The sequence below is a fragment of the Larus michahellis genome, chromosome 5 (assembly GCF_964199755.1).
Source record: "Larus michahellis chromosome 5, bLarMic1.1, whole genome shotgun sequence".
Classification (NCBI taxonomy): Eukaryota; Metazoa; Chordata; class Aves; order Charadriiformes; family Laridae; genus Larus; species Larus michahellis.
The window spans coordinates 38,764,439-38,789,672 of NC_133900.1; the positions used below are offsets into that span (position 1 = coordinate 38,764,439).

General features: G+C 41.4%; 1 protein-coding gene across 2 annotated transcripts in view; it reads left to right on the top strand.

Annotated features, from left to right (window-relative positions):
- The first annotated feature begins 184 nt into the window (after positions 1-184).
- The window catches only part of FHDC1 (FH2 domain containing 1), a 37,011-nt gene continuing 11,961 nt past the window's right edge, over positions 185-25,234 (top strand). The window contains exons 1-8 of one of the 2 annotated variants that reach the window (XM_074589681.1): positions 185-291; positions 4,828-5,457; positions 12,425-12,486; positions 13,066-13,168; positions 21,943-22,028; positions 22,114-22,214; positions 24,854-24,924; positions 25,015-25,122. In XM_074589681.1, coding sequence (XP_074445782.1) covers positions 4,975-5,457; positions 12,425-12,486; positions 13,066-13,168; positions 21,943-22,028; positions 22,114-22,214; positions 24,854-24,924; positions 25,015-25,122 — 1,014 coding nt within the window. In that variant the 5' untranslated portion in view covers positions 185-291; positions 4,828-4,974. Of the gene's footprint in view, positions 292-691; positions 966-4,827; positions 5,458-12,424; positions 12,487-13,065; positions 13,169-21,942; positions 22,029-22,113; positions 22,215-24,853; positions 24,925-25,014; positions 25,123-25,234 lie in introns of those variants that run through there. The other variant, XM_074589682.1, reaches the window with a different exon arrangement.

Genomic DNA, 25,234 nt, shown 5'->3' on the forward strand with positions numbered 1-25,234 from the left:
CCGCGGACACCACTCCCCACCTCCGCACGCCCTGGCAGCAGCAGCAGCCGGCGCTGGGCATCAGGCCACCCCCGGCCGGCACAGGCCGTTGGGCAGCGCCGGCCCCTGCCCCGCTCCCGGGGACCGCCGCCACCGCTGTCACCTGCCGCGGCCCCGCCCGCGCCGCGCCTGCGCGCTGCCCCGCCCCCGCCCGCTCCGCCGGCGCGGCCGCGGCGCGATGGGAGGAGGCGGCAGCCGTGGCGGCACCGGGCTCTGCTGCGCGCGGCGCCGCCTGCTCCCGCGGGCGCGGAGGTGAGCGGCGGCGGCGGGAGGGGCGCGGTAGGGGTCTCACCGTGGGTCTTCCCCGGCTGGGCGGGGGGCTGCGCGCTGCCGGGGAGCGGAGGAGGGGGTCTCCGCAGCCCGCGTTGGGTCCTTCACCTCGCCGAGCGCTCCCGGGGAAAAGGGGCTCGCTTCCCTGCGGGACCGCGGGGGTTCGGCGCGCCCTCCCCCCTCCGCCCTCTCCGCCTCCCCCTGTCAACGGGCGGGAGCCGCCGCTGCCGCTGCTCCCCGTGTGCGGCGGAGCGGGACGACCCCCGGCTGTCCCCAGCGGGTCCGCCGCCGTTCCGCCGTTGCGGGGGTTCGGGCAGCTGCGGCCGGGAAGGCGGCGGGCGCCAGGGCGCCCCCTGGCGGCGGGGCGGGGCCGAGCCGGGCCGCTGGGGCGGGGCGCGAGGGAGCGGCGGGCGCGAGGCGCCTCAGGGTGCCCGGGAGCCGGCGGGAGGCTGAGGCGAAGAGGGTCGCGGTGGTTCCTCGGGGCGGCTTCTCCCCCCGCCTTGAAAAGCCCTCGGTGCTGTCCCGGCGTCGGTCGGAGGGAGTCCCGGAGTACAGAGCTCTCCCCGGGCCCCCCGGGTGGTCCCGGTGGCGGGTGCCCTGTGCCGCTTGCCTGCCTTTCGTGGGCGCCCCGGCCCGACACCCGCTGCGGACGGAAGGTAAGGCACAGGGACTGTTCCCCTGGCGTCCCCCCTTCCCTGCGGCGGCGGGGTGAGCCCCGAACAAAAAATAGCTGGAATTGAGCCCCCTGACAAAACCCTGATCATCCCCCCGCCTGGTCTGGGGGGCCCTCTGTCCACCCCCCGTCTCGCTTGTGTGGTGAACCCATGAGGGGTTCCCTTCCCGGCCTGGCTGGCAGGGAGGGAGGGAGGTTGGGCATACAAGGGATTTTTGTTGGATGCGTGAAGTGGTTAAGCGTGAAGTTGCTGCGATAGCGCGAGCTGCGCCTTCTCTGTAACCTGCACGTCTCGGCAAGGTCGGTGGCTGGTCGTGCAAGGCTGCGTCCGCAGCCTCTTTATCTGCGGTGAGCAACTGATTGCTCCGTTTACCTTTTCGCGTAGCCGTTGCTGAAACCCAGACACCCAAATGCTGCGGTCGGGCTTTGGTGTCAAAATCGGCGTTGTTCTCATGAGAATTTGGAGGATGCCTGACACAGAAACGTGGGCAGCAGAGAACATAAGGCGTGAGTTAAAGGGAGTAATATCTTGCAGTATGAATTATGAGATGCCCTTCAGCACATCGTGCATTTCACCTGTTAATTTGTGTATGCAAATATAATGTATGTCCGTCTCTGGCAACTGCCTTTTTTGCAAGAAACAAATTACTGTAGAGCGTTTGTCTCCCTACCTGGGGAGAAAGTTGTCCCACCCTCTAACTTTGAAATACATTTTCAAGTTAGATTAGGTTGGCTAGAACAATGAATGAGACAAAGAAATAAAATATTTCTTTTATGCCAAATATGGACACAATTAAAACGTGCAGTAAAGATGTTACTTTAGAGCTCTTGCACTTCTTGGGCTGTTTTGGATAACAAACATGCAATAATGAAGTGTAATTGAGACATCTTAAATGTTTGTTCTTGGGTCCCATTCTTTTTTTTTTCCCTTTGATCCTTTGAAAAATGCAGAGAGGCTCCTTAGGAGTTAAATTTTGCTTGGGTTCTATTACGCATCCCCATCCCGGCTGCATGTCTTGTGTCTCGGTAATCTGTAGTTCACAGTCGGAGTGGCTGCGCTGTTCCCCACCTCCTCTTGCTATACTTCCTGCTTGGAGGCACCTGCTGATACCAACAAGCAGCCCCAGAGCCTGTCCCGGCTGCCAGCTTCTCTCCTCTCCAACCCATGTAATGGTGCGGGCGCTGGGAATGTCTTCGAGCCGCTCCTCCCAGAGCTGCTCAGGAGAAGGGGATTTTGACCAGTCTCCTGGTATCTGGTAACTTGAGACCGCCGTCCTCTTGCAAGCAAGTGACCTCTGTCACCTGAGTTGTGCTTATCTGTCAGAAGACAAAGCTGAATGGCCAGCCCTTATGCTGTGCCTCTCCTTTCATGCCTTCCTTCTTAATGCTGATTCTTCCCCTTTCCTGCTTCTGGGTGACGGTTACCTCATCTAAAGCAGTACAGGGCTTGTTGGCTTGAGAACAGTTTTTCCTGTTCTATCTATCTTTACATCTAGGTTGGGATGTTTTCTTCCCCTTGCGTTCTCCACTCCTTTCACTAGGAGTGTCCCTTGTCTAATGCAGAAGCATTCAGGTCTGAGATCAGTCGTTTTCCACTCTTGTGTGTTAGCACTGGGACTCTGATGAAACATCGCCTATAACTTGGTTTCATTAGGATTTGATCCTGTTTTTCTTAAAGCATCTAGACTTATTGGAAGCTTCAAAATGAGGTTCTTGCACATTGCCCAGGGGTATGGTCGGTTGGTCTGTCTGTCTCTTCTGTCTTTTTTTTTTTTTTTTTTAAATCTGTGGGAACTCAAGTTAGAAAATAATAACTGTTGAATACTGCTTTGTGATGGTGGAAAACTAGCTAATACTTTTTTCATTTTTGTATAAGTGGTAGGGAGGAAAAGATTTTTTTTCCTAGTTGAGTATTTCTTTAAATTAATGCAACACTTAATTGCTTTGAGTGGTTAATCTCTTTCCACCACCTTGCACCTGCTTTTTTATGCCTCTCTGAGTCTATGATCATGAACCTGGGAGGAGAGGCATGAACATACACAGCTCTGTAATAGCAGCTCGGTATTAATGCTGATTTAAATTTGAAACCCTCTATCCTGATCCACTTTCTTTGTAGCTCTTCTCCTTTTTACCCTGCCAGTAAAATATTTTCCATCTTTGCTATAACTTAAAGCTCATACAGATTTTTATATGTGTTTTCTATTCTTGGAAATACCTTTATAACGTGAGGTATAAGGCTAGAAAATCTGAAGCAGGAAAGAGGAGTTTCTTGCTATCTACCTATGCAAGCTTTTGAGAAGAAAAGGTACAGTGGATTATTTTTTATTTGTTTCCATTAACTTCAGCAAAGCAGTGAGTGACTGAGTCCTTGCAGACCAAGGGAGAATTTGCCCTAAGGCTTGTTTCTATGACTTGGGTCTGTTTGTTCGTGTACACTCTGATGATGGATCTCTGGCAAAAAAGTGAAGGTTTTTCATCACTATTATACAATGTCAAATTGATCTGGATTGCTATTAGCTCTATGTGAACCCTGCTGAAGAGGCATACAGGTAAATCAGTGCCAAATTTCTGGTTTTATATTGTTCTGGTGCTAGTGCATTACTTCAGCTTTTTCTGTTGAGTTTTCCGGTGACTGATCTTTGCTCAGAGGCTGTCTTTCCTCTATCTAAATTTTTATTGTGCATTATCTTTGATTTTTTTTTTGTAAATTCCCAAATTTTTTTTTGAGATAACTTACAAATTTCCATAAAATCATGGAATTCTTCATTGGTCTGTATTTGAAATACCTTAATTTGTTTTCTCTGAGACTGTGAAGTAAATCTGTTCTAATAGATGTGGCTTGTCAAAATTGTGCTTTTTATGGAAGTCATATTCTTACTTGAAGGTTTACTGTCAATAACAGAAGCTTCATTTAGTAGGTGACAGCGTAAGAAAAATTGCTTGAAACTATTGTGATTCCTGTTAAGCTGCTTCATGAGGTAATTTAGATGTAAAAGCTTTGCTAACAATTTAAAGTTTTGCATATGTACAGTGCTTAGGATGTGTAGGTTACTGTTCCTATTGTCTCCTCCCTCTCTGTCTCCTTCCCCCCCCTCCCCCCCTTATTGAACTGGCTATATTAACCTAGATACTGAAATTATTAGGGGCAGCTTAATCAAACTGTGGTCTGTCTTCTTTTAGTGCATTTTGGTAGGTGGTGTAACCAGACCATTAATGGTAAAATGCAAGTACTATAAGTTTATGCTTAGGGAACGTAGAGAGTTTAGGGACTGCATGCTGTTTTTTCCTCATTGACGATTGTGTGAAAAATACAAAGGCAAAAAAAGCAGTACATTAGGCCAAATTGTTAAATCACTGACGTATTGTTTGCTACTTTAATGCGTCTTGGATTTAAGCCATGAATTTAAAAGATTCAAACAGGGTCTGTTTGATCCAGTTAATCCAGTACCATAGTTGATACTTATATTTTCTAACTGTGTGTAATCACCTTTAAAAAATTCTAAAATTAGCAGTGGGATAGTAATTGTTTGTTTTAATATTTTGATATATTATTTTACAAAATTGCACTTAACTGAGATTAATAGATAGATTTGATATGTACTATGGGCGATTTAAGAAGTATTCTTATTTTTGTATCTTTTTGAAATCTAGATATCCAAAGCTATTTGAGATGTTGGTGTGGATAAACTTTATACAATTGCCGTGGGAAAGACTTTTGATTCACTAAATTTCCTTTCTGGATTAAAAACTTGATAGCTGTTACACCCTAATTTTGGTGTCTTTTCAGTGTGAGGGACGATATCCAGTCTCTCTGATCTGAGTCTCCCTATTGTCCTTTGTTGTAGGTTGCGAAGATGGTACAGTCCCCTCTGTGTTGCTACTGCTGGCAGACCAGAGTTTGAGAGAGTGTGATATCGGTTGCTGCTGCACTCACTATTCAATGTTTCAAACCGATCTAAGGAAGTAACTCTCCTCTTTGGAGAGACCATAAAATGCATGTTATGAATTGTCTCTCCTTGGTCAATGATAAAGAAAATGGGGCTATTCCAGTTGCAACAGGATTAATGAACGAGGATACGACAACAGCATCTCAACTTTCTCAGTCTGCAGCACCACCACCCCCTCCGCCATGTCCCCTCGCAGGGGCACCCCCAGCCCCTCCGCTCCCCCCGGGGATGCCGCCCCCACCACCACCCCCTCCGCCACTGCCTGGGCCAAACATACCTCTGCCTCCTCAACTGATAAATGGGCATGACAACCACAGCAAAAAAAAACGAATGCGGAGCTTTTTCTGGAAAACTATCCCTGAAGAACAAGTCCGCGGTAAAACCAATATCTGGACGATTGCTGCAAGACCGCAGTATCAGATTGATACAAAGAAAATTGAGGAACTTTTTGGGCAGCAGGAAGAAACCAAGCCTCAGGACCCCAGAAGTCGATCTTTAAAGTCCTCATTCAAAGAGACTAAAGAGGAGGTAAGAATTGAAGTAAACCCTGTCTTTTACATAGCGCTGTAGGAATTAGTGTCATTCTGACTCACCTTTGTCTCTGTCATGTTATATCCTTATGGCAAATTTTTCTTGATTTGAAGGGGAGGGGAGCGGTGGGGAGGATAAACTCTTTGTTCTTAGTGACACATATTTGTTTTTCAGAGAACTAACAGTGTTTTATTATTTTAACTTGGCAAATGCTGTGATTTGATCACCTGTTAAAATAAATATAAATAAGTGGAGGGAGCATCTGTATTTACTCATGCTGGATAGCCCTTGAGTTTTCAGTGTGAAACGTAGGTTTATTGTAACTTTTTCTCTTCATCTCTTCCACTACGTCACTTGTGGAAAGAAAATGTTGTATGTGCAAACATGCACCAGGCAGGAGGGAAGAGAATCCTATTGCACGGGTTAACACTATATATACTCTCGATGTCCTAGAGACAGCGGGAAGGGAAGTCCCAATATGACAGCAAGGAAATAAAATATAATATAGTGATTAAGATAATTTGTTATTTAATTGAGATAGGTTTAAAGTTGCAGCTTCCATAAGCGTTGCTTTCCTGCTAATTAAAACTTTATTTTATCTACCCTGCCTTTTCTGGACACTAAAATAACCTTCCAGTAAGGTCGGAACATTGGTACTGATTTCTATTCTGGTGGTGAGAAGGTATATGCCAAGCAATTTCAGGTTCAGACACTCTCTGGTGAACTGATAAGTAGCTTTTCTAGTTCTTAGATCCTGATTTGTAGACAGCGTCTCTGTGAAGCCTGAACTAATTGTCTCAAGTGATCTTTCTGTGAAGTAATTGGAGGGTTGAAATGCAGATTTAATCACTGGTGTGTGTCTATATACATGTGAGCTTCTAAACAAAATACAGAGGGCATGGGGTTAAGAGATGTAACAACATAGCAGTTTTTAGTGAGAAAATAGGGACTTGAAGTTAGTGGAATCGTGCAGGATTCAGAAGGTGCCTGAATAAGATCAGCAGGGACAAGGTGAGAAACCAAGGTACTGATAGCGTGCGTGTGGTACATAGACTAAAATAAGGGGTTTAAAACAGGCATGTGTATTGCAGACTCTGAAACCCTGACATCGGGAAGGAGTAATTGGGGCCGTCATCAGAGGTAGTCATTAACCTCTGCGCTGTTTTCAGGCTATGTTCATCTTTAAATCAGGATTGCAGTGAGTGGACTTCCTGTACTGCATACAGATGTACACAACTCCAGCCCCGTGTGTTTCCTTAGGAGCTCCCCCTTTCAGGACTGCCGTGTAGTGAAGATATAGTAAAAATGAAGATGAGTTTCATAAATGGAATGTGGCCCCTAGTGTACGGTAGCCAGGGCAGAGAAAACCCCAGCATGCTCCAGAACTCGCATGTTTTCATGTACAGCTTGAAACTCGAGGCATCCTGGGGAGGTTAAGAGCAGCGTTAGAGATTAAAATTACAGGCCTGCAAAACATGGCTTTCCCCAAGATACAGTGCCTTGGAAACAGAAACCTGCCTTGCTACAAGTTAATGTTTTTGTGCATCCATCTGGAGCTGATAAGGTGGTCCAGTGTGTCTCTACTGCTTGACACCTGTCCATCCTGGTTCAGGGCTCCCACGCGGTGCCTTTGCACATGGCAGGCAGTGAGGAAACAGGACTCTGTTGCCTCTGAGTTGTGCTACTTAAGTGACAAAATGTTCAACTCCGTTGCTAAGCTGTGTCAGGCATGCTGCAGCAGTGTGTCAGACAGTGATGAGCAAGTTCATGTGTGTTAATGGACTTTGCAGTACCAGCTGCTTAGTAAGGAGGGAAGGAGATAATCCTGAGGAGCTATGTGTTATTGGAAGTGCGGAAGCAGAGACACGCAACAGCTCACATGCTTAACGTTACTACAGGCATCATTCAGCAGGAGTATGGAGATTTGAGGCATAGACGATGTTTGTGATTTCTGTCATCGGTGCTGTCAGCTGCTGCTCACTTACTTTAATGGTATGAGGTTGTCCTCAGTTCACTGTAGTAAAACCTAAGGAGCTTGAAAGGAGTTGGGGGCAGGCTGAGGTACGCAGCGTCTGTGTGACCTTGTGGAGAGCACGTTAGCGTGGGCCTGAGGAAGCAGTAGTTCTATTCCTGGCTGCAACACTGGCCTGACAGGGGAAGGTGGACAAGACATTTTGTGTTTCAGTATCTCTATTCCTTTTGCGTTAAGTAAAACACAATTTGTTTTAGAAAGTGCTTTACGGTCTGACAGTAGAAAACGTTCTTTGGAGTTTAAATAGTGGAATTAGTCTAATTGCTGTAGTGTGTTAACAGTGTAATTTCAAGATAATTTCAAGTGCCTAAATTGAAGTATTGCTTTGATTAAAATCTGAAAAAAGAGCATGTGTCCAAAGTGCTGTACAAAAGTGCATGGCCAGAGAGTCTGCTCTTTTGGCTCCGTGGGGTTCCTTTCAATGCAGTGGCATAGCTTCGGTGGGAGCAGTGAAGAGTGACTCTTCAGCCAGAGTTGAGGGCACTCCTCCAGAGACTGTGGTGGAGATACAGTTTTCATACCTTCTCCAGAGATCGCTGTTAATTATGAAATCATGATCAGTTTTGGAAAAACTTCTCTTACAGAACTGGACGTCCTTTTAATTCCTCACTTGCCAGTGTTTTGTACAGGGAATTTAAATGCCCAACTCAGGGTACTGAATCCCCGTTCTGGAGGCTCAGCACTAAACATCATCATTATAACAGAAGTCCCTTTTGAGACTTGAGTCAAACTCCTACAGTGAATGCTTTCCTTTTCATAAACAATCCCTCACCAAACCCTTAGGAGATTAATTAACATGTTTCCTTGACTAAAGGCTTAATTTGCCCTGTGGTTTCATGTAATTTGAGCTTCTGAAAAATAGGGGATGTAGAGTAAAGTTTACACACCAATTTACTTTCTCCATCCTTTAGTGGTGTCACAATATGGCACAACATACACTCACCTAGGTTATAGCTAACCTGGCAGCGGAGCGGGCAGAACAGCTTGTTGCCAGCTAAGGGAGCTGGTCTTGCTTTCTCCTTAGATCTTTAGATCTGTCCCTCAGCTCCTGTCCCTCACCTCCCCCTGTCTGCATGCTGGCTCTGGCAGACATTGGACCCTCTGTAAACAGATTTAAGTCAGTAGCTTAGCAGAATACTGTTTGGTTTGGTTTTGTTTGTTTGTTTTTTTTCTACTGGAGTAGTTTTCTGCTATTTTAGTGAGTTTTGATGGCTTGCAAAAGGGTGCAGTGAATTCCAGAGGCTGTGCAAGGGTCTAGTGAGAGGAGAGAAGGAAGATGGAAGGGGCAAACAGGATGTCTCTTCTCCCCTCTCCTCGCCATGCCATCTCTGTGTTTTCCCTGTACTGGCTGTGATGCTCACTCCACCTTCTTGAGAGCTGATTCAACCTGTTAATCCAGCAGAGGACTAACACAACAAGAAACCAATGAGATGAGTACCAGTGCCTGCCTAAGGGAAAGAGCAGGCTAAGAACGTGACAGGGAGGGTGACGTGGAGTGGGACAGCCCTGTAGTAAGCTGTTAGTTCACTCCGTTGCACTGTGGAAGCGTACCTTTCCTCAGCCACTCCAGGCAGTGCGTGTAGCTCGCAGAATAGAGGCCAAAATATTAAACTCAACAGTGATGGTTAGTGTGTTGTAAAGTGGAAGCTAAAGCAGGAAGCTGTTCATATCCTTCCTAACCTCCAGCACCAAGCCTGTGCCACCAGGCTGTTCCATGTTTGCTCTAATTTGTAAACTATATTTCACCATGTGAAACCCCATTGTTCTTATCCAAAGAATACATATAATCTTTTGCTTTCACTAATCTGTTATAAATCCACTTTGCCATGTTCCTGTTCCTCATTGACAATCTTATGGCAAGAAACTCCTATTACATTTTTGCAGCCACTACAAAGTCGGTATTGAAGTGGGGCTTTTTGTGTCTCCCAGAACACTCCTTTGAATCTTTCCTGTTGATTACAAATTTCTGTCAGAGTTCAGGAGTAGATATTTCCATATCGGTGGATTAACATTTGTCAGATCGATGCTGTTATTACCCCACATGATCTGTGCCTGCTGCAGATTTCAGAAATAGGCTGAGTTGAGTACTGTGGTAATGAGAAGCAGATTCAGGAGTGAATCAGCTCTTCTTGCTCCCAAGATTGCACTGTTTATGAAGGAGAGGTGTCAGTTGTGTGAGGCAGTGGCACTTGGCATTGGCTGACAGATGTTGAGATGGTGCAAAGTGCAGGTGTTGAGATGGTGCAAAGTATATGAGGGAACTGTCATATTTAAAGAGTAGGATAAACAAAAATTTAATAGTTTTCTCTGGCAGAAGAATTGAAGAGCATGTGAATGGAGAAAGCTCTCCTGAATTTATCTAAAGTAAATCATAAGAAACTATATGAGTATAGAGGATCCCAGTGAGACTAGGAAAGTCTGTTCTCAATTCTTATAGTCCAGTGTAACTTCTTGAGACAAGAAGTCAAAGGATGTCACTGGCAGCACTTTAAAATCTCTTTAGGTGTCAACAGAGATTTGGAACATGCTGTGCTGACACCAGTGCTGAAGGTGTGTATGAACAGAAGATAGGAGCAGACTTTATAAAAAGCTGGCATAACGTTTAAAGGGTAAAAAGCAACAGCTTGGTAGGAAGTCATATGCAATTTTCTGCAAGGACAAAATCGAATCAAAGCTCAGTTGGGAAGAAGAGTAGACATTAGGAACATGCAACATGGTAGTGAATGTGAGATGGAAGATACCATATTTGTGTGCAAGGAATAGGAACTTGTATTTATGGAGTATCTGCCAGGTTCCCCTTTCTTTCCTCTCACACTCCCATCTGGAAGCTCCTTGAAGGTAGTTGAGCGATGACAGCTTTTTCAATCACTTCTGATAATCTTGAAGTGGACACCGAGCAAAGAATGACAAAAAAATGAGCCATGTGTTTTGACTGTGTGCTTGGAAAAGAAAATGGGAAAAAACAGAGTACAATCATATACAGAGCAATAAGTGTGTAAGATCCTTGCACTTAAAAGAGAAAAAGAGTTATGACATTGGTTTTATGTTGTGTGGATAAGGCAAATGCATCTGTATATGTTGCCATCTGTTGTTTTTCTTCAAGGGAAGGTGTTAAAAAAATATCTCTAGTTTTGTTTGAGGTTGCACTGTAAATCCAAGTTGTGCCATGGAAACCAAAGGTTTACCCAGCTGATGGTCAGTCTTACTGTAACAGTTATCAACTATGACTGAAAATAATATGTACAGAAGGTTAACTGTAATATGCTTTAAAAACAAACAAAAAAAAAAAACCCAAAAAACAGCAAACCAAAAGTCAAATCATGATGGCAAAGCTTATAGGCTTAAACTAGTACAGAGAAATCAGAGAATTAGGAGTGAGCAAAGCAATTGGAGACTGGAGCTGCAGTTTTGAGAGGTCATTGAGAGGTCCCTGCAGTAAAACATTTGAAAAAGATTAGATACTGCAGGGGGAGAGATAGTTGAACCTGTCCTATGCTAAGGGGCTTTCCCTTAATGATCTGTTAGGGGCCTCTCAACTCCCAAGATAACAGGAGAATAAACCACAATCTGTCCTCTTATCTTTGCATATGTTAAAACTGAAGGGCTTCAGGCTAGCAATCATCTAATTAAAACTAATAACGATGATATTTCCTGTGTTTTCCAGTCTTTGCTGGTTTCAGAAGAGAGAAAATTCCAAAATTTCAGAAAACTTATTAATTTGATTCACTCTTTTCCGCAGATGAGGAGGCTGTCTCCCAGGTGTATGTTGAGGATAGCACATTAATCATACCTGTATTTTCACTGTCACCAGCTGACTGCAGGCTAATTCAATTTCGTGACAATGCCAACGTTGCATTTATATATGTATTTCTAATTTGTGTGCTGTCACAGAGGTCAAGACACCTTTCCAATTGTGAAAACCTCAAACATTGTGTGAGTCCAACAGCAGTCTTGAACATCTGTGTGTACTAAGCTGTTTTATTGTAGCAGTCGGGTGGCACTGTTAACGTGAACAACTCTCTTGTCCTTGTAAATCTCATGACTTTTGTAGCTGTTATCACCAAAATAGCTGTGGTAAAATTTTAACCTTAAGAACATGATTTGTTAAAATAGCTCAAACATCTCAGATTTGAAGGTGTATGCAGTTACAGGGAGAAAAACTAATATAAAAAGAATTAACGCTTTTATTTCAAAAATTTTTTGAAATTAATTAGTGGAAAAAGTGTTTGGGTTTTTTTTTCTCTGCTTAATCTCCAGAATTGTACATGTAAGATGATACAGCAAATCAATTTTAAAATATAAAGCGGGGGAAGACTGTTATTTTATTATGGGTTTCTGTTTGCTTCTAGATAAAGCAAAAAGATTTGAGCATTATCTGTCTCAGGTTTTGATTCAAGATTGACTTTCATATCTTTCAGTGGATCAGCCTGGCTGTTAGTTCGGTAAATGACATCAGTAGTGCAGACTGACCTCTGCTTGGAAAGTCCATCCTCACATTTGTTACAAAACCCCTGAAATATGTGGGTTTTGAAGTGTGGTGCTCCCTAACCCGGGGGGGGGGGCGGGCCTCCAAATGTGATACAATGTATTACTTGATAAGCAACAGTTTGCAGATGCAGGGTTATGAAATAAGCAAGAAGAATGCTTTTACTTTGTAATGAAATCTTGATTCCTTCCTTCTATAAATTGGTATGGCTTTTTTTGTTTCACTTGAAAAAAGGTGTGGTGGGTGTGCTGTGTATTGCCTTGGTAAAAACTAGCTCTGTAATATATGATCTTTGTTGATAAGAAGTGACTCTATATTCAATTGGTTCATGATTTGGTAGCAACTGCAAACAAGTATCTGTAGCAATTTAAGGAATGGTATCTACATTCGTTACATGCTATTTTCTCAGGTATTAGTAGATTAATCTCTCTTGTTTTCTGTTTCAGGTTTCCATTTTGGATGCAAAAAGAAGCATGAACATTGGGATATTTCTCAAACAATTCAAAAAGTAAGATTTGATTTTTCCATGCAGCTAGTGCAAGCTACAGATGTGTGAAATTCCTTGTAGTTCTCATCAAATGTGGTGTATATTATGCTCTGTTCCTTGTGTAGTTTACATTTCCATACAAGTTTGTCATAAGTAACTACATTTCCTAATTTGTTTTCTAATATGTTTAGTTTTGAGTGCCATTATGACTTAGCACTAAACATTCAGAGTTTGCTACTGTTAAATCATTTGAAGTGACTTTTCAGATATAGTTAAGGGAAACCCTTGTGTATCATGTAATACTGCATGAAAGCTGTTGTCTGACTGTCTTTTTATAAAGAATTAGTAGAAAGGGGTGAGGTGAGGATTTTTTTTCTAAGAGCAAGCTGATTCAGTGCTGTCTTTATTCACTGATAATGTTGCCCTTTAGTAAAGGCATCACTGAAAGTGGTGTTAGAACGGTGCTGCTGTGAACACTGATACATACCCTCATTATAATTCCTTTGAGTAGCCCAAGCATGTTTGGTTTATTTTTTTCAATTTGTGTGACTATTCACCCTGCAAGTGTTAGAAATGTGTATGCTCAATTGTTTTTTCAAGGTCTGCTGAATCCATCATTGAAGATATTTATCATGGAAGAAGTGAGCCCTATGGTTCTGAACTGCTGCATGAATTTCTTAAATTATTACCAGAGGCAGAGGAGGTAAAAAATGGTTTGACATGTAACTTATTGTTTTATAGAGTACTACTGCCTGGGATTCCAACATGAAGGTTTGCAAACGAGGAATCCCAAAGTTTTCCTGAGGTCAGGGGATAGGAAACCATCAAATGCAAAGGTTTAATCTTCATTTGACCTGTGGTGTTCAGGTGGTAGTATAGTTGTTCCCTTCACATCACGTAATTTCACCTACTTTTAAGGTGCTTCTTAATGAAAGAAGTGATAAGGTATTTTTGTTTCTCTAATGTCCATTGTGATGTCCCTTTTGTCCCATAAACATTTTACCAAGACCTGGAACCCTGCTGCGTGCAGTGTAGAAAACTCTGCTCTGGGGTTCAGAAAACTCAGAATCAAAGTATATCCTAATGCAAACAAATTAAGGTTCACTTCTTTGGCACCTGCCTCATGCTTTCCCGTTGCATTGCCTGTGAGTTGGATATTTGTAGCCTTATGCTACTGTTTCTTCTCCCTTCTTGTTTGCTACCTGCTTGGTGCATCTGGGATCTGCCTGCTCTTGGGCCTGGGTCGTTGGGTTCCAACAGGGCAGAAAGGCTGCTCTGCTGTGCAGCACCTATAGAATTTGCTAACATGGTTTAGTGCTCCAAAGGAGACATATTGAAAGGCACAGAATTACCAGCAGCACCTTCTGCAATGTCCCTGTGCTCACCATATGACCAACATGCAAGTGTTGCTTTCTCCCCTCCTGCTCTTAAACTTTCAAGTCCATTCACATGATTAAAGGAGTGAGGCTTCATTGGCTGACCTGGGAGCCCTGCTTAATGATGCACAGTTCCTTGTCTGCTCATGTATTTGCACTGACCCATTTGTATGTACTTGAGAGAAATGTATACCACAAACTTGACAAAATTAGCATTAGAATTGCTTGAGTGCTTCACATCAAAGCCATGGCTGAAACTTGGGAAATTGCTGGTTAATGTCCACATATAGATCAACCTCAACTCACATGCTTTACCACTTCAAGGTCATACTGTCAAAGCACTCTGTTTCCTCTGTGCAGCAGCAAATCTCAGATCTAGTCAACAGCAAAACACATTGTATTATTTTGCTATCAAATATATAACCCTAAAGTGGTCTGCTTTTGTAGGGAATTTTGTAAGAACTGTGTTACATTATTATAGTTGATTAATGTGTTTCTTAGAGTTGGGGGATATCAACAAGTTGAAATGTAATTAGTGTGAAAGAGGTGGCTAGTTTTGGGAGCTCAAAACTATTCCTCGTTCTGTCTTTGTTTCAACTTCAGTACATATTCCTGTATTTAAACAGAATTTATCTCCTTCCTCTGAAAGAGTCAGACAGAGGAGAACAGTGAAGCACTAAGTTAAAGTGACTCCTAGTTAACTTAACTTTGTATATATTCAACAGATTAGACTGAAAGAAGGGTATTTTTTCTTCTTTTTCTCTTTCTGGTTTAGATCTTGGTTGTTATTTTACCACAAGTAGAGAATCTTTGAAGTAGTATACTCCTATGTGATATAAATGTTGTAATTCAGCTAGAATTGTAATGTAAGTTGTTGAATTTTATCTTTTGGTGCATGACAGTAGTGAAAATGTGCCCTTCTGCTAACTGTTGGTAGGTGGTGCATGGTTTCTGCATCTGCAGGAGATTGTCGGCAATACTCAGCCAGAGGCTTTAGATATCCTGTAGGTGCTGCTAAGAGTGAAGAGGTATATTTATCTCCTAGTAGATTATTTGACAACAGGCCTGCACCTCAAGATAGTGGGTCCAGAGCACTTAAGAAGTGCTTTTAAGGAGGCGCTTGAGAAATTAATAGGGGAGACTTTATGGTCCAGAGGAGTATTAGAAATTCAGGGGCATTAGATGTTAGATTTGTTGCTATTCCCAAGGGAAAGCTGGAAAGAGGCTTGTTCTCAGTGTGCAGGTGTTTGTATGTATTTAATTAGTTCCACGCTTTGGAGATCTCATTGCTCACCATCAGGAAAAGGAAGGACCCCTTTCCCTTTGTTATTCTCCCCGTAATTGTTTCACTTCTTGGGAGGTTCCCCTGCTTCCTGGGAAGTACCACAACAAGAGCTGTGGTGGGGGCACAGGACGGATGGAAGATCCTGAGTGCGAGGGACTGATGCTTCTGCTGGTATGGAAAAATGTTTCAGTGCCTTCATGTCCTCATGCTTCAAGTTTTCAAAGAACGAGTGGACCTAATAACTTGTTTACTATTGTGGCTCCTAAAATTTTAGTGTAGTCAGTTGAAAAATTTGTTCTCTTTAGGAGTCTCAGAGCTTTTATTGCTCATCTTTCTCAGCACATTTTTCTCCCTAAATATATGTTCACTGTTCTCCTTGTATGTCTCCACCTTTTTTGTTAGTTTATGGTCCACCTAGTCTGAATACCCTTCTCCTGGAATACTGCTTCACTGTTTGCTAAGGGGAAGCCATTGGAACAATACAGTCCCTCCTCACATACAAATAATCCAAAATCACAAAAGCTATCAGATGAAGTGGTGTTATTTGTTCTGCTGTTCCCTATTCTGTTTAATTGTCCTTAATTTCTTTTTAATCTGGCGGTCATGTCACATGAGATAGCTTTGGCAAGCTGTCATGATAATAGCCTGTCCCTGCAGAATGTTGCACCCATCCTCAGCAAGAGTTGCCTGGGATTACCCTTAGATACTTCCCATTCTCCTGAAGAACCTGCTTTGTTGTTGTAGGGGTTGAGAATTACTCTGAGCAGAGATTTAAGCAGTCACATCCTAAAAGGTTAGTTGTTATTCTGTTATCAGCGCTAACTATCTTGGTGTAAACATGGGTGGGCTTCTGCAGTTCCCCTTTGTATACTCTTTTCAGCAGCTCAGCTCTCTACAGTCACATTTCCTAGTAGCACACTTGTCTTGCAGGTTGGAATGAGAGCCAAGTATCCCCTGCCAGGCATGTGCTCCACCGCAATAGCTGTATTTGGAAATGTCTTGTACTTCTTTTTTTTACATGGTGCCATAAACCCTTAGTCTGTAAAAGTGAAAGGAGGGAGAGAGGAACACTGTTCCTGGTCATAGCTATAGGAAGTGCAACTCTGGACCGTCACGTTTCTTCTTTTTTACCAACAACTTTTACGGTTTATCTAGTGTGAATAAACACTGGCTTTATACTCCAATCTTATCTTATCTAGAAGCATTGTGATATATAGTCACATGACCTGAATGTTCCCTGGTCACTAGTTTGACGTATGTGACATATTTTACATCATTTCAGTCCATATTATCTCAGGCACCTGATGGATGTTCCAGCGTCTTTGAGATAGAACAGCTTTTTAACAATGGAGGGAAAGTACTCGGGCTAACAAATACATTTAACATCTGTTTTCTTTAAAACTATTCTTTCTTTTTGCAGTATTGTAGCAACTCTGTCTACATACAGAAATAGGTGTCAGTAGCAGTCATTTTCTAGCTGTTTTCTATGAAAAATCTCAACAGCTGTGAAAGCTGTTGGGACTTTTGTGTATAAACGGCAAATACTGTCTCTTTGCTGAATTTTTTTGTCAAACTGAGTAAGACCATTATTGAAATATTGGCACTGCCGTGAAGTCTTTTGTCAAACTGAAAACATTTGGGTATTTTCAAATGTTTAATTTGAAAAACTTGACAAGTTCATGAAGCTCGCAAACCTAGAGCTTGCTGCAAGCAATCTTTTGTTCAGGGCTGTGGGTGTGGCACCAGCCAAGCCATCACACAGTGGCTAAAAAAAAAAAGACCAAGAAAAGGTATAAAAATTCTCAATACATTAATGAGTAATGATTTTGTATAAGCCTTGTTAGAAGTCCTGCTGTGTGTACCTTACTGTGGTTAGCAGTTTTGTAAGAGGAAGAAGTGCCTATTTGGAATCTCCTCTGCTTCATCCCTTTTGCAGCTCATGGTTTTTTCCATGAAGCCTTTGTCTTGACTGAAGCAATGGCCTGCTATGTCACTTCTAAAAGAATTTCTAGCTGTTTATTAACAATATCCTGTTAAAATGGCTGACAGCTGTCATTTACTGGCATCCTGAGCAAAGCAAAGGAGAAACTTTTAGCTGCTTTTATGTGCGTGTCATTGCACTCTTCAGCAGGTCCAGACTGGTAAAAGTTTAGAGAGTCCAGTGTTTAACAAGCTAGAATAGCCAGAATTTGTACTTTAAATATATACAGAAGAGAGCATATCATACTGCTGATCAGCTCACCTACACACATGCACACCCATGTTATCAACACAATGTCTTAACTTCCTTTATAATGTCTCGAGCCTGTCCTTTGCTCCTACACTCTGTTTTAAAACCCTAGTCATCTGTCACCTGCTTTACTGGAATTGTTTCTGTCTGTCAGCTCTACCCTTTTCAAACCATGTTTGTGTAGTTAACTGCCCCTTCCCTTCCTCAGTGAGTGCTGTATATGGCTGACCATCCTTCATAGCTTTCATCTCCTGCTTCCTTTTTTGCCGCTGATGATAGCTGCAGGTTTTTCTTCTTTTCTTTGTATCATTTGCTGATAGAGGTTTGGTGCTGCCCAGGCATGTGCCCAATGGCACCTCCCCACCTAATAGATGAGCTGCTTTCCCACGTGCCCTTGTAGTTGGATTCCAGTGTGATGCCTTTTGGAGTTTTGGTATTTTTTAGCTCTGTTTTTCTTTACTGCCCTGAATGTTTGCAATGGTATGGAAATATTAAAAAAAAAAACAAAAAAACAACCAAACCCAACAAAAAAACCAAAAAAAAACCCCCCAAAAAAACCAGAGGAAATATTTAATGCTCTGGACTATTGCACTTGGCTTTACTTATTTATTTGTGAATATTTGTGGGGAAGATTTGACTTACTTGATCGGAATGTGGGGAAATACTTTGTTACAAGCATATTTGAGGATGAATGGTGTACTGTTTACCCTGTTCTTCAAAGATCCTGCATAAGAGTGCAACATACCTTGTTTAAGCCATAAAGTAAAATCCCACTAGTTATAAATAAGTGCTACTGGTAGCTCAAAATGACTGAAAACTTGAGTGGCAGGAATGCAGTAGCTTTCCTGTCTGTGAGGAATAATGAGGTACTTGCAATAGGCAGATCTACTCAAATTGTTCACAAATCAAACCAAAGATCAGGCTTTGTCTTTCATAACTGTTTTTAAAATGAAGCAAATTACATATGTGAGAACCTTCTGTATCTAAAATCTGATTTAGTGTGCATGGGCATGCATGGACAGTGCAAATACATATTCCATATACAAATATAATGAAAAATTAAATTAGTAGCTCTGCGCCCAATTTGAGTAATACAGAACTGGGTATACAACGTAATTATGCTCTCTTGCATGTATGCATTACATGCCATATCTTGGTACGTGGCTGCATACTGTTGTGGAAAAGATTTTGTTGTGCCTGAAGGGAGGAGGTCCAGGCCAGAACTGATAGAGGTATTCATTGTGATTTTAAAATAAAACACAGTTTTTTAGTTCTTTTGTGTTCTCAGACTAGTTATAAACCTATCTGCTATACCTGTTAACATGATTAATAGTGAAAATTGTTGTCAATCCCCATAGCTTCTTTGCAGTTCCTGGCAGCATTTGATATTTGAATTTGACCACCACTTCTAGGAGCCATCAGAGAATCTCAGTTCTCTTTGGAAGGACTTGGACAGAATGGCCGCAGAGTGAAGAGGCCAATACCATGGGCTTTTGAGGAGCCTCCCTTGGAACATGTAGGGGCAGACATCCAAAAATGTGTTTCAGTAAATTTTAACTTTGGGGTTCAGGAGCTGTTTTTTTTATTTGATAGGTAGTGTCAATTAAGTCAAATTAACCTTTTTTTTGTTTTTTCCTGCTTCATGGTGAGACAATTAGTCTTTTTCAATTATGAAATTTGTAATAAAGAAGGAACACAAAAGAAATTGTTACCCTAATGTTAGCTATTCCCCAGACTATTTACTGTTTTAAGACCAAGTTAACAGAGGATCTAGTCTCCTGTGTCAAAAACTTACACACGTATGGAGAACCAGGCTATGCTGTGCTGAATTTCAGGATGAAAAGGAATTTATAATTCTGTTGTGTTTCTGTTTTGTCTGCTTGTGGAATGGGTCACTATCCTTCACCTTGCTTGGGTTTTGGGCTTGTCAGGTGAGCTGCTTTGCTGCTTTATATAAAGGTAGTTTTGGACACCTAAGGCAAAGACAGTGGGGGTTAAGATGGCTGATGTGGGCTGGAAAAAGTGTAACCAGGTGGTGAGCACATCTTTGTTTTAAGGCTTATTACACAGACTGTCTTTTAGGTTGACTACTGCCCAAGGCTTTTTGCAGTGTGACATTCACATCCCATCCTACCCATCAGAAGGCAACCTTGTCAATGTCTTCTGTTGTGCATGTATAGGAGAGTTCCTTCTCAGATGAATTCTAGGATTTATTCCCTTGTACCACTCCAGGCATTTTTCCTAATATAACAGGGTAGAAAGAGGACTTCTTCCAGTGTCTGTAAAACTAACATTCCACATAGATAACATTGGCTGCTACTTACTGTCAAAAGTATATTTAAATGTAGTACAGGTAGCATGAATAAGTTAATATTCCTGTGAGCATTTCAAGATCTCTTGTTGTTCACTTTTTGTGCTATTAAATCTTATAATTGCAACTTCCTGTAATTGCCTCTGGTTTATATGATCTCGATTGTGGTGATTTGGAGTGAATTTTTTGGTGGGCTGCTTTTCTTTTTTTTTCTCCCCATCCCCCCACCCCAAATCTGAATGCCTGTATCCTTTTCAGGCAAACTTTGGTATTTGCAACATACTAAAATGAGGTTTTGCAATTTGAGAATTTGCAATTTTTGTTCTTTTGGTTGCAGACCACTATTTTTTGGAAGCTAGGTTAAAGAACTCTTGCAAAGACTAACATGAGATAGTAGATGTCTCCTACTCCCCACTTCATGATGCAGGAAAAAGTGTTTATTTTGGTTTTGTTTCTTGCTTATTTAACACCTTAGAAATATCAGGAATGTCAAGTCTGGTCTTTCCTGTTTTTTGTTGGCAGACTTCTTGAATGACTCTGTAAATTAGGGGTTTTCTCAGGCCTCAAAAAAATAGGTATGCTGTTTATCTTTAGAAGGAGCTTTTGTCTGAATGTCTTGAGTTAAAGGGGTGGGGGGCTGTTAGGAAATGGAGTTAGCTAGCCTGAGTAAAAATTGCTCTTTGACTAGAATTCTCTTTCTTGGTCATAAGTCTTTGTTGGTTTGGGGTTTTTTTATTTTTTTATTTTGAAAATGAAGTTTTTTCTATTCTGGTTTTAATTTGTAATTTTTGTTTACTCGTTCTTAATGTGCTCTCAACGCTTCTATTTTTTTATGACATGGAAAAAGAATGGGAATAAAGCAGAACAAGCTGTTAAAGGAATCCTTTTCTTCTGCTAGTCCAGAATTTATTTTAAATCCCTGATTTAGCATAGTGTATTTTGTCTTCTGCTACAAATCAGTCACTTTTTTTACAGTGAAAGCAAAAAAATAACTTAAGTGATTAATTTGGAGCCTGATGCTTTAAAAATCCTGTGGATTTCTTGCTAAATCATGGCAACCTTATAATTGTTGGTGCCCTGATGGTAGTGTGCCTCTCTCCAGGATAGTTTAGTATGCTTTCTAAATCTGAAGACCATCTCTGTAAATCTGGTCATGAATGGGTTTTTAGTGTAATGTTATAAAAAGGAAGGATGATGGACTGGTGTGTAAATCAGTGGAAACATACAACTGATACTGGGTGTGAACCTGTTAGTTGAATGAAGAAATAGTGTAACTGAGAGTGAGCTCTGCTTTTGGACACAGTTGCTGTGTTGGAAGATGTGGAAGAAATTCCAGTTACACTTAAACATATGTGCATGTATTTTCCAGTTCTTCTATATAAACAAATAGTAAGTATGTGGGCAGATCAGTGGCTTCCAGATCATGCAAATATATGGATTTTGGTGGAGCTGGGAAGGAAGATCGGCAAAATTAATGCAGTGATATTTCCTTTGCATGTAAATGGTGTTCTCAAAGTACTGACAACAAAAAAACTTAAAATGCAAGATTGCATTTATCTTTAAAATATTTTGTATGGATGGAAAAAAAAAATACAAACTCAAGAGTATGAAGTTTACCCCTTAAGAGAATTTTAGAGAAAATGGTTGAAGCAAGCATCAGGAAAAAAAGCCCCATAACTTAAACCTTAACTGCATTGTGCCAAAGAGATCTAGGCAGTCCTATGCTGGAAATGCTGAACACAGTTAACTTTCAGCTATGCCCAAATATATATCCCAGATGTGGAGGAGTCAAGGATCGTTTTTCAGATCATCACTTAAGCAGTGCTTTTCTGGTCAAACAGCTAGAGAATAGCAAATGCACCAGTCAGAGAGAAAAGAGAACATTCTCCTGGGGAAACTGGAGCAGCAGTGTCCTAAACATAGTGATGACAGCATCACTATGAAATTGATCAGAAATCAGAACGATGAATTGGAAATCAGCAATCACTGATCAGAAATCAGAATCATCAATCAGAATGATGGCATTGTATTTTTTCTGCTGGACTGTGTAGCTAGTTTTTTGGGAGAAGAGTGATGTTACTGGCTTTATTATTTTGTGATTGGGGTGCGTGCAAGTTACAGGAGCTTGGACAGTGAAGCCATTCAGTCAGTCACCGAGTGGACTCTCTAATGATTCCTGTTAAATTTACTGTTTTTCAAGGTGTTTCCTTCCAAAGTCAAGTTAATCTTGATCTTTGATAAAATTCTTTGCTAGTGTTTTTTTTCTCTTTTCTAGGTAAAGAAATTAAAAGCCTTTGATGGAGATGTATCAAAACTGTCTCAAGCTGATTCCTTCATGTATTTACTAATCCAGGTGCCAAAGTAAGGAGATAGTAGGTTTATTCTGTTCATGATAAGTGTTCTCTTTTGGCTGTCAATTCTAAACCTGTTTGTTTGTGTGCTCCAGCTATGCTCTTAGGATTGAAGCCATGGTGTTAGAGAGGGAGTTCTCACCCTCCTGTGCTTCTCTACAGGATGACATGAAAATTATAAGACGGGCAACAAAAGGTAATTAAGCATGTTGGGACATGCATAGTACTCTTGTTTTTGTTACCATGTTAATTAGTCTGCATTATGAAGACTAGAGCTTGAATTTCAGGTACCTTAGCTATTAAAAGGCAGCTAACTCCCCTCTGACAAATGCCATCAAGGTGTGTCGAATGAATCTTTTCTTCCAAAATCAGAAATCTGGAGACTTTGGAGACGTTAGCAATAAGTTCATGACCAAAGCCTACAAGCAGTGTATCTGAAACTGACAGAAGCAAAGGTGTCCGTGGCCAAATGAGGATAAATTGTCTTTTGAGTACAGTTTGCTCATTCATGTATCTCTGTCTCCCTGAATGCAGTTCTTAGAGCTCTCTGCTCACTCTTTCAGAGATCCATAGAGAAAATCACTGAATAGTTTCCAAATTTCTCTGTGTGCTGTTGCCTTTTGAGGTGGCAGTATTGATGGGCTAAAATCTTTATTGAAGAGCCTTAATACTATTGCAATTTCCTTGCTTTCTGTTTTTGTTCTCTGTGTTTCTCTACATTTCACAAGTTTTGAAATGCTGCAGCTGGTTATTTGTAAGATAATCTGGTGTCTTCTACTCTGCAGGAAAATAGTTAATTTACTGATTTCAGTTAAACATGAATTGCTGACCTTTACAAATGCCTTGAGTGCCTATTTGTCCTGTTCCTCAATATGAAATTCCTATTTCATGCTGGTAGAATTTTGACAGACTACTAGAGTACTGTTTAGACTGCTTCTAGTGGTATAAAAAGGCACAGTAGTAAAAATATTCAACTGTGAGCCCCAGTGCTTAGGATAGTCATTTTTAGTGAAAGGGAAGGGAGAAAAACCTGGTGTGTTTTTTCTCACCAGTCCTCCTTGACTCAGAAAAATGTGCCTTAGCTTAGGCTGAGGTTTGAGTTCGGCCTTTTATTGGAATCTCTTTCAAACCATTGTTCTTTGTGTTTTGAGCAACAGATGTATGTGAAGGAATATGTTATGCATAAAAGCAGCCGCGCCCTGTTGTCCTTCATGTCCTTCACCCAGGACATCTGTGAATTGATGAATGCATTCCCTCCAGAGGAGACTCTTTGGTCTCCAGCTCCTGCATCAGGCCAGTCATGCAAATCAGACTGAGCGTCCCTGTTTTCAGTCCACTTGTGTCATGTGCTCTTCTCCATTTGGTCTTTTCACTTCAGGGTTTGTTGATAGCCTGAAGTTGTTTAGGAGTTACGTCTACTTTTCTGTTCCTATCTCCTATGTTTCTTTCCTTGTAATTAAGATGAGGGAATATTTACTTACTAACGCTGATAATCACTAAGGGTTAGGATGGTCTAAATAGCCTGACGGATTGTCATCTAGCCTGCAAGTGGGTGTATCTCATAGTGATGCTGAACAGGCTCTTACTATGCAAAATCTTTAAAAGTTGCCTTCTCCTCTTGGCCTTATGAAATTTGGTATTCTCTTTTGTATTCTCTCCTCTTTCTTCTTCCTTGCTTCCTCACCTATAGCTTGTTAGATTAAAGGTTATTTAATTAGTTCAATGTTTTCAGTCTGCTAATACTGAAATCAAAGATACAGGGCTGTCTGCTTCCAAAATGATAGATTAGTGTATTGTGTTGAGCAGATAAATGCAGGGTAAATTATAGAATGTGCACTTCCAAGCAAAATAGTTTTTAAAAGTATTTACACTGCAATCAAATTGATTCCACCTTTTATTATGCTCTTCAGTGTAAAATGTAGTACCTTACATTAAAACCAGCTCATGTTATTTTTCTTTCCATATGGACACTTGCAAATTTGGAGTTGTGTGGATTGCTGTGTGACTTGTGTGATGCTAATTTATTAACTCTTTACTGTTCCGAATTTCTGTATCTTATTTCTAAGGCAGTCCCTCTGGTGACTCTTAAGCACATGTATTGTTTTGTGTTCATATGTGGCTGGGTGAAAAGGTGTATTAATTCAGATAAAGCACTACTGTGCATTTTGCAAAAAATGGAAATATGTACAAAACAAGCTTCTGTGATGGAAAAAAGGCAGTTTTATTCCATTTGACTCTGCATCTCACTGAATATAACTTTGTGCTAAATCATCTTTGATGTAACTGAAGTAAAATAAATGCTGCTCTGAGTTGGTGATCATACAAAAATAAAATGATGATTCATAGTGGGAGTGGGATAAGCAAGGAAAATTTAAACATTGCCTGTTATCTTTTCAGGCCTTATGGCTAAGTCTGCCAAAAAAAGAATAATTGTTCAAAAACCCAATCCTGGCAGATGGCAAACGGATCCTGCAGGGTGCAGAACGCTTACCTCGCACTGGAATTAGTAGGTGGTGAGGGTACTTAACCGCTTGCTGAGATACTTTGCACGTTGCAGGGTAGGCCCAAAATGTTTTGTTAGCTGCTGGGGGTGCCTTGCAAAAACTACGCAAGAGAAGCTAAAGTCTGAACATATACTTGAGGTTGTCAACTATGCTTGTGAATTTGAATTACATAGTACCATTTGTTTCCCACAACCCTTTCAGATTGTTGTATTTTCCTGTTAAAATAAAAATTTTCACCTTTAAAAGCTTGAGATGAAGAGGAGTTTGGTAACTGGCTGTGTATATTTCTAAATAAAAGATTATTAGACAGAAATTTTCTTGTTCCTTACAGAGTTAATGACTTGTGAGGAACTGCATTCCATATTGCACTTGGTCCTTCAGGCTGGGAATATTATGAATGCGGTAAGTGACATACAAAGTGGAGATGGCTGATTGACCAAACTTCCTTGTTAGTATTGCAGTCCATTGATGTCATGCCTCATTTCTTTTTAGGGAGGTTATGCTGGCAATGCTGTTGGATTTAAACTGTCGTCGCTGCTTAAGCTGGCGGACACAAAAGCAAACAAACCTGGGATGAGTCTGCTGCATTTTGTTGCTCTGGTATAGAAAAACTGTTTTGCTGATATAAGCAACTGCTACACATGTAGAGCCATAGATATAGAAGGGGCCATGGACCTCAGAAGAAGTAGCTATTTTACAGCTTTGATCCTAA